Genomic DNA, 14,466 nt, shown 5'->3' on the forward strand with positions numbered 1-14,466 from the left:
AGTAAACTTCATCATGTACATGATTCAAGAACCTACACAGGAGATCTCAGTTCTCACACTGCCAGAAAACACTCACAGAAGTAAAGATAAAACAGCAATACAAGGTGAAACCTCAAATCGACAACGCTATAAAATTGAGATAAAGAAACCTGCAGTATACTGCATAATAGAAGAAAAATTGCGCAGAAAAAATTGCAACAAAACTCAGTATAATACGGAGTATTATTGCAGGCATATGTAACAATACAATGACAAAACACCTGTATAAGAACACTTAAAACAGTAACAAAATACAATGGATACAAAATTAATAACAAGAACCATCTAGACATTGTAGTAATTTTGGAAACTGCAACAATACACTATAAGGAGAATAAAGAGATATTTTCATTATAAAAAAAATTGATTACAACTTCACTAGAACTTGGCCAGGTATAGAGGTGATAATCGAATATGAAACTCAGCGGGTGACAGCAGCCTACTTTGTGGCCTGTGCAATTATATTACTGATAGAACTTTCTTGCTCTTTTGCAGCCTCGACCAGTGAATCCTACAAAACCATATCCTCAATGTTAGCTGACATACAGCAATCGAGTACATACAACATTCAAGTAGGTATTGCACCTGTGCGGCAATCAGGCGGGCAACAGTTTTCTTGCTTGATTCTTGCAACTCTCCAGCAATCAAAATCTCGTCAAGTATATAATATGCCTATCATAACCATACCAGACAACATATCAGAAAGAAAGTGCTAACAGAAAAGATTGTGATTTGTGAAATGTCATTGCGCACGACATACTCTTACCTTGTGAAAGTTGAAGATCAAATCCAATTCACAAACCTGCAAAGGAGTTTAATTCTTCTTTAGACATAGAACTTATAATAAAATGAGAAAAGAAACAACCAGCGGGCTACTAACAAGTTGAGGCATATAACTCACACTTCCAAAATAGCGGTCCAGAATCTCAACAAAGTGATGGATAATTTCAAGAACTTCTAGTTCGTTGTCATTCTGATCAATGCACATGCAGAAATACAAACTTGCATACCTGCATGGGTTATCAATGTAAGAAAACATGAGTCCAGAATCCATTATGAGGCTCAGAAATAAGAAGAAATCATCAAAAATAGCAGAAACAATTTCAAACCAGAATCCAGAATGAGGTTCTTAAATAAGAAGATTCATCAGAAGCAGATTTTTTTTTTTGTAAAAAACACAAATATTGTCACATAATGGCATAATGCCAAGGGTGGGTAGATATCGGGCAACTTTTTGAAAATCCAAACATTAAATGTCTTCATTTTGACATCAAGAGAACTGTTGGTACATGAAATCTTGTATGATAAGAGGCAACAACTCGACGATATAAAACAAATAAGCTTATTCATCAACTACAGCAGAACTTTATTAAAAATGCGTAAGCAACCGGATAGAAGATACTACAATTTGCAAAGATGGAGGTATTTTCACAAAGCAGCAGCCATATTCTTAGAAAGAAATATAGTATAAAAGGCTGCTGGAGCCATTAAAAAAATAAAAGAAAAGGTCGCTGACAGTAGTATCCTATTATTTTCTAAAAAGCTCTTCAGTTCACATAATAGTGTGAGGAAAAGGCCACTGCAGCCAAAAATACAAACCTCTCCCTTCAGCAAGCTCTAAATTCCTAGTTACCTTACAATAAATTAGTAGAGCAGTAGCAATTTGAGTAGAAGAAAGAAAGGGGTGGACTTGTCTTTGATATTATGACTCGAGCTTGATGAAAAAGTATTGAAGGCTTTTAGATAAGGCTGAGAGTTTCAAATGAATCTTAACAAGGACGACTCCCCAAGAAATAATGTGGAAGAAGCTGCTTAAACAAAAGCATCAAATGGCAGGATTGGCAGGGCAGTAAGTAAAAATTCAGTTCAGAATCAAAATTTAGCATATCTTTGACCCTAATCTCCTAGCCATTGGACATCATTGAACAGAACCTTCTTTTTGAAAGAAAAGGTAAATAATTAACGAGTAAGATAACAGGATAGAAGTACTTTATCTACTTTTGATTGGAGTCTCACCAATAATACAAAACCTTTTACAAGCTATAGCCTATAAGTCTCAAACAATTAGAGGACATACTCACTGCTTCACCTATTTTCATAAGTCAGATATGGTTATTCTTGGTTCTAAAATTCTTATTACTTAAGCTAGTCAAATTTACCGCTGACTGATTCCTACACCCTTATAACTCTCCGCCAAGAATAACTCTCTGACTCTTAAGCAACCATTATATGGTTATATCGTATAAAAGATTGCCAAGTATGATTAATTTCAACATGTTGCATGCCAGGACTCAGAAGTAATATCTGCCAAACATGACTAATCAATTAATTTTAATAATACTGCAAATGAATCTCACCAGGTGAAGTTACATTTAAAAGATCTCAGCATAGAAAACATCATAACTAGATCAAAACTGAACCCGAATTTAGCAGAAAATACTGAATAGTACAGCACATAGCATGATCATTTCAATGAATGCAAGGCCAAACCTAAACATAAACAATACCTTCTGTAAACAACCTTTAAACCTTTCCAATCTACAAAGTTACAGAGCTTTGGACCCCGAGAGAGAACCAATCCACTCAGTTCGCGAACAATCTTCAAAAAATTTGCAATTTCTCGTCAAATAAACAAACATATGAAACTAAATTATGCAAAAATATAAGTATAACCAGCAAAATTATTGAAATTGCACCTTTGTTCGTTCCTTCTGAGCATAAGGTGAATACCATTTCGTCAACCTCACTTTCCCTTGTCGATTAATAAGAACCACGAACTGAATCTGGAAATCACATTCCAACATTTCATATTAAAACGACACCAAATACCCAATTTTTCGCAAAATATATCAATCAATTAAATCTCATTTCCGTAAAATTAGGTTAAAATCGATCAATTACGAGTCAAAAATCAGCATTTTACCATCAAAACAAATACATTATACAATGTGATGATAACAATTCCACAAAAGTTGAAGAACACGATCAGGATCAAAAGTAAATCGCGAAATTAAGGCAAAACAACTACTAATTATTAATCACAATTCGACAAAAATTACAGCACAGTTGAGCAATCTTTCAACGAGGAAGCATGAAAAACAACAGAAAAAACACCAATTTGAAGATCAGAATAGTTTCGAAGTTTCAATTCTATAAATCAATTACAGAGAATTAGATCGAATAAATCGATTCAAAAGTATAAAAATCGCTTGAAAAGAATGAGAGAAGAAGAACAAGTACCATTTTCCCAGAAGATGGAAGCAGCGGTTGAACGAGGAAGAAGAGGAGAGAGAAGCAAGTGTTCGGAGGTGGCAAATGTGCAGTCGGGTCACAAATCTGATCTTTCTCAATTCAATTGGGTTGGGGTTCTAAAGTTTTTAGTGAGTCAAGTTTGAATGTGTTGGGTTAGTTCACGGCATCATTTCATTCATTTGTCCACTGTGAGCCTAACTGGTTTAGTCGTTTTACCAATTACCGGGCGTTTGGTATGAGTGATGAGATTAAGTGGGATAAAAAGGTGAAATTAATAGATGGGATAAGGATAAAAATAGTGTATTCCATTGTTTATTATGAGATGGGATTAGATTGGAATAACTAATAAAAATACAACAATACCCTTACTATCCTTTCTTCACCCTCTTTTTCTTTCTCTTTCATTAAGGGTAATAATGTCTAGGGATAACCCCCTTTTTTATCCACATCCTATCCCCCTTCATAATCCCATCCTTCTAAACAAACAAAAGATTTGTTTAATCCTTCCTCTTTTATCCTATTCCCCCTCTTTTTATCCCTCTAAACAAACACCCCCTTAGGTAATTACCCCGTAAAATCACTATTATGATGTCAATGTATTTTATTGACACGCTATAATTTAAAAGCGTATTAGATAACATAGATGGTTGAATTTAAATTTTGTGCTTTAATTTTTTTTTTATTCTCAAGTAAATTTTATATCTGTATTAGACCAAATGTATTTTTTTTTTGGTGGAGTATTAGAGCCTATTTATATTCACTGAACTGAACTGAATTAAACTGAACTAATTGGAGCTGAACTAAACTGATTGGAGCTGAACTGAGCTGAAATAAATATTTTATGAAAGAAGGAAATTAGGAGCTGAACTGAACTGAATTAAACTGAACTAATTGGAGCTGAACTAAACTGATTGGAGCTGAACTGAGCTGAAATAAATATTTTATGAAAGAAGGAAATTAGGAGCTGAACTGAACTGAATTGATTGGAGGTGAACTGAAACGAAATTAAGTAAATGTGAACAGGGTCTTAGACTTAATGCTAATTTGTATTAAGGCTAACAAAGGCCTTTAAGTTCTTTTTATTAAGCAAGCTCAATTGAGAACGTGTGCTCTCTCATAAAGCAACAACAAAGAAAAAGGAATATAAATCTTTATGAATCGATTTTGGCCAATATAAAATGGATTTGTGCTAATGTATTAATTGGAAACTTATAGCGCGATATTGACTTTTTACAATGTCATCTAATCGTATTGGTCTAATTACGACATGATTTGGAGTAGGGGTCTCTTTTGGTATGGCACACTTATTTCTAGGTACATGTCATGTGAAGTATAGAGTCATACAAACTTTAATTGTTAGAATTACTTTTATATTTTTAAATTTTCTCATATTCACACTTGATAGAGAGAGTTTACATTACACTAATAAAAGAATATGTTATGAAATGAATTCAACATATGAATAGTTGATTAGGCTTAATGTCACATAGTGTGATGGGTTGGTAATATAGGCCTCCTTCATTTGTTGATATAATATTCTGTCAAAACTACTACGTATTAAAAATCAAATAATTATATCATAACTTTTTTTTTTGGTAGTATCATTATCTTTATCCTCATCACATAAACTGCTAATGTCTTCCGTTTTACAAGTATTATACTAGTATTAATTACTCTAGAGATACACATGGAAGTTGACTTGGTAATTATTCAACTCAATTAAGTATTATGAGTGGATGGATTGCAACAAATTTTCTAAGATCTTATACATGAATGATTGGTGAGTATCATCAGCATTATCATGCATCATGCCATGTGGTGGCATAAAACACAAAAAATATCATCATGGATGAAACATAAAAATGTATTAAACTCTTGCATGTGCCATCTACTTATCATGAATTAAACATAGAAATGTTTCACTAATTTTTAGCATGTGGTACCTACTCTATTTCTTTGCTTAGCTTGATATGGTTTCTCTTGTTGACATTATTTATGCTAAAAAAAAAAAAAAAAAAAAATTAGTACCCAAGTCAAATAATTACTTTAATTAAAAAAATAGGGAAAAAAAATGAAAAATCAACATATGTTTAGGAAAGATGATGAATTGATGATGGGGTCATGATGTCTTAGGCCTTTGATGACTTTCTTAGAACTTGGGCAGTATATTTAATTTTTCAGTTTTAAATTTTATATATTTGAGCAATTGCTTAAAATTGATGATTTTTGGTGAGATTATTTTATATATGGATGACTAGGAAATTAAGAATACTTCAAATATGTATCCATCATTGATATATTCTATTCAATATTTTAATAAGGTCAACATCATATATAATAAATTCTTTTTATTACATAATAATGAATAAATGAATGAATTACACAAATTGTGTAGATCTAATTACATACTCAATCTAATATACCTACAAAAAAAAAAAAAAGGAGTAATTTTTTTTCCTTTTATATTTTTTGTTTTTTGGTATAATCTAGCTAGTATTCATAAGCAAGATAGAATGCTATTGCATGTAGCATGGGATTTGCTTCCATGCACATTCAAGAAAGAAGACCTACAAAGAGGACATGTAAATTGGTTCCTTTCTACCCATTTCTCAATGCATGCCATATGAAAAACATGGCCACATTTAGAAAGCTTGCTCACAAAATCTTCACTCTCAAACTCAACCAAACAAACCGAACATGCTTCATCGTCGCAATCTCCATCTATGATCACTTCACTAGTACAACCATTGATCTTCAAATCTCTATATTGGCTCATTGGAAGATCAATTGAGCATGTCTCCATAGAATCAACACCCGGTGAACGGTCCGAGCACTCTAGGGTGTGTTGATGTAGGCAAAAGAAAAACCCTAGGATGCTAAGAAGAGCTTGTTTAGCTTGTGAGTAAGGGATGTAAATACAAGTGTAGAAAACAAGGGTAGCCATGCATAATTTTGACTCATAAAGACAAATCATTTTTGATTAATAAAATCAAACTTTTGTAAGATTTTTTTGGTAGGTTTTATAGTTTTGTAGTGGCTTTGGAAAATAGATAATGAGGATGATATGATATTGATTTGAATGAATGATTATGGAAAAGCTACAAAGATAGAGGTTTTTATAGAGGGTTAGCTTGTATTAAGATATAATTAGTATCTTAATTAGCAAGTGAGTTCTGACTTTTTGGGGTGATGAGAAGACTATTATTATATATAATTAATAATTGTATATTATATGGTTTGAAAATGTAGACTTGTAGCCTCATGTCAATGTCATATGGGGTTAGCATTTTTTATTAAACGGGTCGTCTTGAAAGTCTTGAATCCGTCCGGAGGATCCGGGGCCGGCGCCGACCCCACAAACTTCTTAGTACTTTTAATCACTGTGATTAAGAGGGTAATTAACTAAAAATGGAAGATTCTAACAGTCATTATTGTCAGTTTGCCACTACTATAACTTACTAAAAGTAGAGGTGTTAACATGAGGATTTCCATTATTTATGTAATGTGTTAGTCATCAAAATCTGTGTCAACTAAAATCTAAATCACTGAAATTTTGGAATGGAGTTAATGAGATAAGAGAAAGATTTAGAATATACCTACCCTAACCTGACTATCATCATATTTACGCTTTTTTTTTTATAAATTTTTGTATTAACATAAGCTACTGTACGAAAACTAATGTTCGAATAATAAATGTGAAGATGAATCAAACAAAATATCACTTGATCTTAGCCAAAAGCCAATCATATAAGCTAGTCAAGGATCGATCATCTACTACAATTTTAAGATTCATAATTTTTGGATAAGTATGTTGATCCGGGCCCAAGAAAATTAAAACATCACTATCCTCTACGTGGATTGGTATGACACGAATACGTACTACATTGTATTAAGACAAATCAAACAAAATACCACTTGATATTAGCCAAAAGACAATCATCTAAGCTGGTCAAGGATCAGTCATCTACTACAACTTTAAGATTTATAATTTTTGGATAAGTATATGTATATTGATTGGGCCCAAGGAAATTAAAACATAACTAACCTAAAGATAGTCTATTGTGGGTTGATATGATTCATTACTAATTTGCTACAAGTACATTGAATTGTATGCATCAATGCATGTAGCATGTTCTTAATTTAATTTAAGCTAGAAATGTGGTTAGGATAGATTTTGCAAAAGCCAATTAATTTAATTACTACGTACTACCTTGTCTTGGTATGAATTGAAAATTATTAGACCTGAAACTTTTTTATTTAAGGCGAAAAAAAAAAAAAAAAGAAAGTTCCTGGTCAAGTCCGTTTAGGCTACGGTGACCAAGTAGTCAAGTAGATGTAGTGGAACAACCATATTCCATAATATGTCATCAACTCATCAGCAAAGAACATGGTATATATTAAAAACTGACCAGAAACTCTTGCAAGTAGGATTAGTTTATTAATGAAATTAAAAGAGATCAATATGATTGGCAATGTTCTAATAATCTCTAATTTTGCTATACAAGTTGTGAACATGGCTTCTGATGGAGATAATGCTCATAATATTGAGCCTATCATTACAAATATTAACTACTACAATAAACAAGATCAGAGCAACTCATTATCAACTGGTTGCTGGATATTTTGATGATAAGCAATCATTTAGGGTCTGTTCAGTTCAGCTTAATTTCAGTTAGTTCAGTTCAGTTCCAATCAGTTCAGTTCAGTTCAGCTCCTAATTTCCTTCTCTCATAAAATATTCATTTCAGTTCAGTTCAATTCAGCTTCAATCAGTTCAGTTCAGCTAAGTAAATTTGAACATGCCCTTATTTACTTTAATATAATGGCAAAATAATTAATTACTTAGGTCTAGGATAACATTGAAATGCAACTTTTGTATCGAATTGAAGTGAAATCTTGTCAATTTGGTATTACAAAAACATGTTCAAAACTCGGCTATTGAATTTTCGAGTGACTTATGTGAAAATGAGCATGATATACTATCGATAACCATTATATTTTGTCGACATCCACATTATACAAATAATGTGAAGGTCAGGGATGTTAAAACACAAAATTATGACTCCATAGTTTAATTTGTACTTAGACCTAGATTCTTGACAACCTCAAACTTATCCTACCAATTGGAGGCCATCAAAGACCTGGTGGCAAGATTCTTCAAAAGACAACTTTAAAAATTTTAAAATAACAAAGTCCATGACTAAAGTCTAAGCTTCAAATCCCCCTTTATTTATTTATTTTTTTTTAATAATTAGGGCAAAAATAATTAAGCTTTCTGCAATTTTTTGTTATGAGGGATTGATGTAGGGGTATGGACTCTGTGATAGCATAATAATAAGTCACCACTATGACACCTTAAACTATCAATGCTTTTGGGAGATGAAGTATCATGTGTGCCGATTTACTACCTCCACTTGATCACTTCGCAGTACTCGCAACAAAGGAGTATTATTTGTGAGACATAAAATATTCGTTTATTGCGAGTAATATAATGCGAAGCATAGGTAGTATTATTAGTCGGGACTATGAATGACATGACGGGATTATAACTTATCCTCCGTTTCAATAAAGTTGGGACCATTCTTTACCCTAAAATGATAAATCCTAGGAAATTTTGGAAAGTCATGAAGTCAGGGTAAAGAAGCCAATTTGATAAATCTTTCATTTTTTATTTAGGAGTTGTGGGGGGGGGGGGGGGGGGGGGGGGGGGTGTTGACTTCTTAAATGGACAAGTAGTGTGAAATGTAGTTAATTATAAATGCAGCCACAACAAGCTAGCATGTAATAATATACTATCATAATATATATGTGCATATACCAAGAAGTAAGAAATAGTCTCTCTTCTTTCCTTTTCTGGTCCCTTTTCTTAGCTTAAAAAATATTACAAGAAGTTGACATATAAATGTAGGCAACAAACAGGTAACTTCAAATATTATTTTATAAAAAAAATAATAGGTCAAAACTCAAATGACAAGAAATATGCATGGTGCACCTAAGTTTCTAGATAATAATATATACATAGCCCTCATTCACCTACTTTGATATAGTGATAAACCATCATTTTTTTTAGCTGTAATGACTTGTATAACATGAAGTCAATTTGATATGCTTCAAATTCACTCTTGGAAAGGAAAATAACCAAGATTACAACAACGTTACTATACAAAGCAGCCCCCCTTCCCTCATTCCCGGTTTATGTGACATTGAACGCCACAAAACTCTCATATAGACACTATACATGCATGATGTTCATATCAAAGAGGCATGTAGCACCTCGGTGACCTATAAGAGCAATGGCACGTAAATACCTATGCATACGATGTTTACATGTATCTTGGTGCAGGGTTACCCAGTTACCCTTAAGATCATAGCAAGAATGTATGTTACAGTATTTAGATATTCAGACTTTCAGAGTTGAACACCCCAGTAATAAAAGAAAATTCAAAATTATAACCAAGTAAGCAGGGCAGCTAAAACGGCAGAATTAAAAAACAAGGGTGACTAGTAAACGTGGTCATGACTCATGACTTCTATTCTCTCTTCACCTTCCTAATTACTCCTTCCTTGGCAGGGGGGAGTTCTGAGGGTCAGGTGATTAAATGGATGAACTGCGTCAATGCGTCATCCATACAGTCAGCGGGTTAAAGAATTTCTGCTGCCATTGTGATAGGGAATCTACTAGTTAGTTGTTAACATAAATTATGGTACTTTTGCACGCTAATTATGGACGTGCCTACTTCAATACAAAAGTCATTATCTCTGCGCTAACAGCTGATTAAAGTATACTAATATCATGGAGAATCATTAGGGATAAACTAATATTAATGGGTGGTAACACCTTAGGAATAATACTAATGTTCATTCATTAAATTGAGAGACCTGAGCATAAAACCGCCCAGCCATGACCCCTTGGAAAAATAATACCATTTTCCTTCAACTTGAGGCTAACTTAAACTATAAGGATGCCTTAAAATAAAGACCGACCAAATCACAAAGATCTTCTGCAGTCTTAAAAAATTCCTAGACAGATGGGTGTGAGAGCCTAAATTAATAGGATGCCTTCTCGTTTCAAACATCCCTTAAATAAATGATGCATCTCTCCAGTAATGACGGACCACGTGCACTGCACATTTCAAAAATTAACAAAGTATTCATAACGGAAAACCCGTTTCTTTCTCCTGCCTTTCTAAATCCAGAGTAGACTCGTATTTCATTCATTAGTTGCAAAATATGTGGGTACATGTAAGCTAGAAAAACAATAGGGAAGAGACAATTACCTGAGTTATCGCATAACCAAGTGAGTTGAAATTAGTTGAAAGGTAAATCTTGAACCTGCAGTAAGCAACCAAAAAAATTCAGACATAGTCCAACTAAATTATGTTCACTGGAAGGGGAAAAGGTCTGTTCGTGAGTCAACTTTACATGCTACTGTGCAATGTAGCATGCATTTTCTCTTTGGAAATATTGGAAAAGAAGATTTTTCAGACAAATGCAGTCAAATTTTATAAATGCAGAAAAATTAGGCTAGTCTTGAGCTACAAATAGTGGTATCCTGGCCGATGCGTCTGGGCATCAATAGAAGAAAGTAGCTAAGTGATAGGTAAAGGATTAAGTAACAAAGAAAAGACACATTCATTCAAGCAATCAAATCTATATGTTAGAACTATGATAACCAATGAGGCAGAAACTATGACTCAGATAAACTAGAAGGAAAATAAACTCTGACTTCATTAAAATAATATTGAAGACTCAGCCTTGATGTTCATTACTACAATCTAAATGCTTATCAGTCATATTTCAAGTGCATCATTCTACATAAATAATACTACGTATTGAACTTTGGAAGAAGTAAACAATTTAAATAAGAATGTTAAGTCAAAGCCAAGCATCACACGAGATTGGCTCTTTGTTTCAAGTAAACTTAGTGCTCCTCACAATGTTTCCTCCTTATGACGACCAGTTATTATATTAAGGGTCTACAAGAGACCAGTTAAAGAAACAATAAGGTTTTTACGGTTCATATTTCATAGGTCTGATAATTTGAAGATTTAGACAAATTGTCACAATATATATCTATGAATCTAGAGCTACACATTAACCATCAAGTTAAGAATCCAGATTAACTCAGTAAGTTCCTGGACTTCTAATAGCACCAAATTTCTTGCCAACTCACACCAAAAGAAATAGACTAATAGAGCAACATCACGCTGACACCAAGTCATTCATTGCACACAAGTCAGTATTTCTCAAGCAAGAATATTATCAGCAGTGTTAAACACATTCATGGCAACATTTTCAGCTCTGTAGTTTAAAACTCACAATAATGGGGAAACCAAAGATTACAGGCATTTAATATGCAGCAAATCGTACGATGAAATCAGAGAATGAGAGACTATAAGTTTTCTTATTGGTATATCTTTTCCAGGAACATAGCTTGAAGAGCACCCATTTGCAATGATATGGACCAAGCACTCACAAGGCATGATGTTTTCTGTCAATGATGAGATTTTCTGTAGCAATTTTCTCCATCAGAGTACATTAACCAAATAAACAGACAATTAAGTGAACTTGATAACACTTTTTTTCAACAGCCTGAAGGTACACAATGGCCAGAATCATACTAAACCAATTGAGTTCTTTCTTTAATATGCCTCAAAGGCCAATCATTATTATATGATTGCTGTTATAAACAATCCAACTCGCATTTTTTGTCCTGAAATAACGTAGCTCCAAACAGAAACCGGAAAATTTTACCCCATAAAAAAGAGAAGAAATCACAATAACAGGTCCAAGGAAGATCAAGGTCAAATACATAATAACATTGCCACCAAACCAGTCTTACACTTCAGGGAGTGTGCTAGACAAGGAACCCCGTCATAATACAAGTCTCATAATTAAGCGTATAACCAAATACAATGTCCTGGAACCCTGATCCCGTAGTTACTTTTGCAGTAAATTTGGTTTTAGAGGTACTTTAAGATTTTTGACAGTTAATTTTCAATGGTTTACGTACAATCAATTTTGTAAGCTCATTGTTCACAAAACCAAAAAAAAAAAATACTTCATGTAAAGAAGCTTGGTATAACTGTTTATCATAGTTATTGGATCATTCACATATTTTTTTTCTTTCTTTTCTTTTTTTTTTTTTTTCTTTTTTTTTTGGTTTTGAAGGGGGGAGGGAGTGGAGAGAGAGAGGTAGTTAGCGAATGACTATATAAAAAGATCTTCTTATTGATAAAATAAAGTTAGTTTACAAAAAACAAAAAATAGCACAAAATATTTCATAGGATAACTGATTCTTGATTAGACAACTACTGAAAGAGTGACAATATTGAAATACTTGGTCAGAGAAACAAATAAAAACTTCACAGGCATGCTTACAGATGATCTTACGGCAAGGGAAGCTTAGATTGGCCTGTGCACGGTCTTCTTAGCCCCGAAGATTGCTTCCCATACCAGAGGGGATGTTGGACCATTCTTGTCCAGATAGGTTCTAACTGCCTTCTCATCCAAAAGGAACCCCTTTTGTTTCAATGTAAGGATAATATTTTGTGCTTCTTCAACTCCCTTCTCCTTACAAAACTCAAGAACCAGCTCAGTGAATGTAGTTACATTTGGAGAATGACCATTTTCCAGCATTTCCACACAAATTTCAACAGCATCATCCAATCTCTTCCCCTTGCAAAGACCTCTGATCAAAACAGTATAACTAAATGCATTCGGTACAATCCCATTGTTCTGCATTTTCCTGAAAATCCTCTTAGCATCATCAAAGTTCTGCGCCTGGCAAAACCCTTCAACCACAGCCGTATACACAACAACCTCCGGCATTGAACCCTTCTCGCGCATCATCCCAAAAAGCTTCATAGCTTCATGGACCAAACCATCCTTACAAAGCCCATCAAGCATTGCCACAGCATTAGGAATCAGTCCACTTTGTTTCATTTTCTTAAAAATCTCATCAGCTTTCTTAGGCGCCGCCATACTCTCTTCCTGAGGCTGCACCACGGAATCCTCCTTCGCCTTCGCCTCTTCCTCTACCTCTACCTCATCAGATTTCTCTTCCACCTTACTTGCATCACCAAGCTTAAACTTGTCAAGAAATTCACTCTCTCTCCTTTCTTTCCTAACCCTTTCCTCGCCTTTCGCCGGTCCCTGCCTATCCAAGAGCTCGCTAACCGATGGCTGATAGTTCTTCCTACCCTCTTGATCCCCACCCAAATCAACTCCTCCAGCCCCACTTCCTTCATCAAAATTAAAGGGATTTTTAAACCCATCATTTCTTCCTTGACGCCTATAATTACGATCTGGGTAATCAGTTTTTCCATTAAATTGAGGCATTTGTTGTCTATCACCTCCTGAAGACCTAAAATTTTTCTGGGGTGCATTAAAATCTCCTCTATTCTTCCCAGAAAACTTCTTATCATCATCATGATCAACATAATTATCATTTCTACGACTATTATAACTATAATTTCTGAACTGCTTATTAAAATTATGACCATCCATTGTAGAACTAAACAATTGCAATCTAAATAATAAGGGAAAAGCTGACCCATTTGAATTGAAATACTTAGAAATAACAGCAAGGTTCGAAGCTTTACCTCTTAAAGATCTCATCTTTATCTCTAATTCGAAAACTTGCAGAAATTCTTTGGGAAAAATCGAATGATGGATACAAAGAGAACTGGGGAGCTGTGACTCTGAGAGAGTGTGAGAGACGAGGGTTTTGGAGGGTTTAGACTTCAGAACTTTAGGGATTTTGAGTTTTTGAGGGTATATTAGTCATTTCATGCCCGTTTGAGTCAATGACCATAATCTATCTTATAACTCAAAACAATTTTAAGCAAATTTGGCCAATTGTTTGGGTATAACTCTATATTCAAGTTTTGAATCAAATCTCGTCTTTTATCACTCGTGTCCCTCTCTAAAAAGAAAAATGTTAAGGAAGATTTACAGGCTTAGAATTTGGTAACCACACGTAGATTTTAGCAAAAAGATATAATATACTTTTTAAATTACCATTTCATGTTATTCATATTATTTTGTCTTTTTACGTTATTTACATATGTTATGCTAACCATTCTTTATGTGCATTACAAACATATGTAGTCATAAAAATACAAGTGACTTCAGACAAAAATAGTACTCCATAAGAGAGATGAATATAATTAG

General features: G+C 33.8%; 2 protein-coding genes across 3 annotated transcripts; both read right to left on the reverse strand.

Annotated features, from left to right (window-relative positions):
• Positions 1 to 167: 167 nt before the first annotated feature.
• On the reverse strand, positions 168 to 3,439 carry LOC145560339 (AP-1 complex subunit sigma-2). Its single transcript, XM_081621593.1, has 7 exons — positions 3,280 to 3,439; positions 2,736 to 2,822; positions 2,547 to 2,638; positions 941 to 1,049; positions 806 to 841; positions 625 to 711; positions 168 to 550 (listed from the first exon to the last, which is right to left on the reverse strand). Exons 1-7 carry the CDS (start codon positions 3,280 to 3,282, stop codon positions 479 to 481), a joined length of 486 nt encoding a protein of 161 aa, XP_081477719.1. The 5' UTR covers positions 3,283 to 3,439; the 3' UTR covers positions 168 to 478.
• Positions 3,440 to 5,558: 2,119 nt separating this feature from the next.
• Positions 5,559 to 14,025, reverse strand: LOC145558980 (uncharacterized). 2 transcript variants are annotated; one of them, XM_081620364.1, is made up of 3 exons: positions 12,673 to 14,025; positions 10,569 to 10,623; positions 5,559 to 6,159 (listed from the first exon to the last, which is right to left on the reverse strand). In XM_081620364.1, exon 1 carries the CDS (start codon positions 13,909 to 13,911, stop codon positions 12,697 to 12,699), a length of 1,215 nt encoding a protein of 404 aa, XP_081476490.1. In that variant the 5' UTR covers positions 13,912 to 14,025; the 3' UTR covers positions 5,559 to 6,159; positions 10,569 to 10,623; positions 12,673 to 12,696. The 2 variants fall into 2 exon arrangements, with proteins under 2 accessions (XP_081476490.1, XP_081476489.1); XM_081620363.1 differs by lacking the exon at positions 5,559 to 6,159 and adding an exon at positions 9,262 to 10,414.
• Between the last annotated feature and the right edge of the window lie 441 nt (positions 14,026 to 14,466).

This window comes from Chenopodium album, chromosome 9 (genome assembly GCF_948465745.1).
Source record: "Chenopodium album chromosome 9, dcCheAlbu1.1, whole genome shotgun sequence".
Lineage (NCBI taxonomy): Eukaryota > Viridiplantae > Streptophyta > Magnoliopsida > Caryophyllales > Amaranthaceae > Chenopodium > Chenopodium album.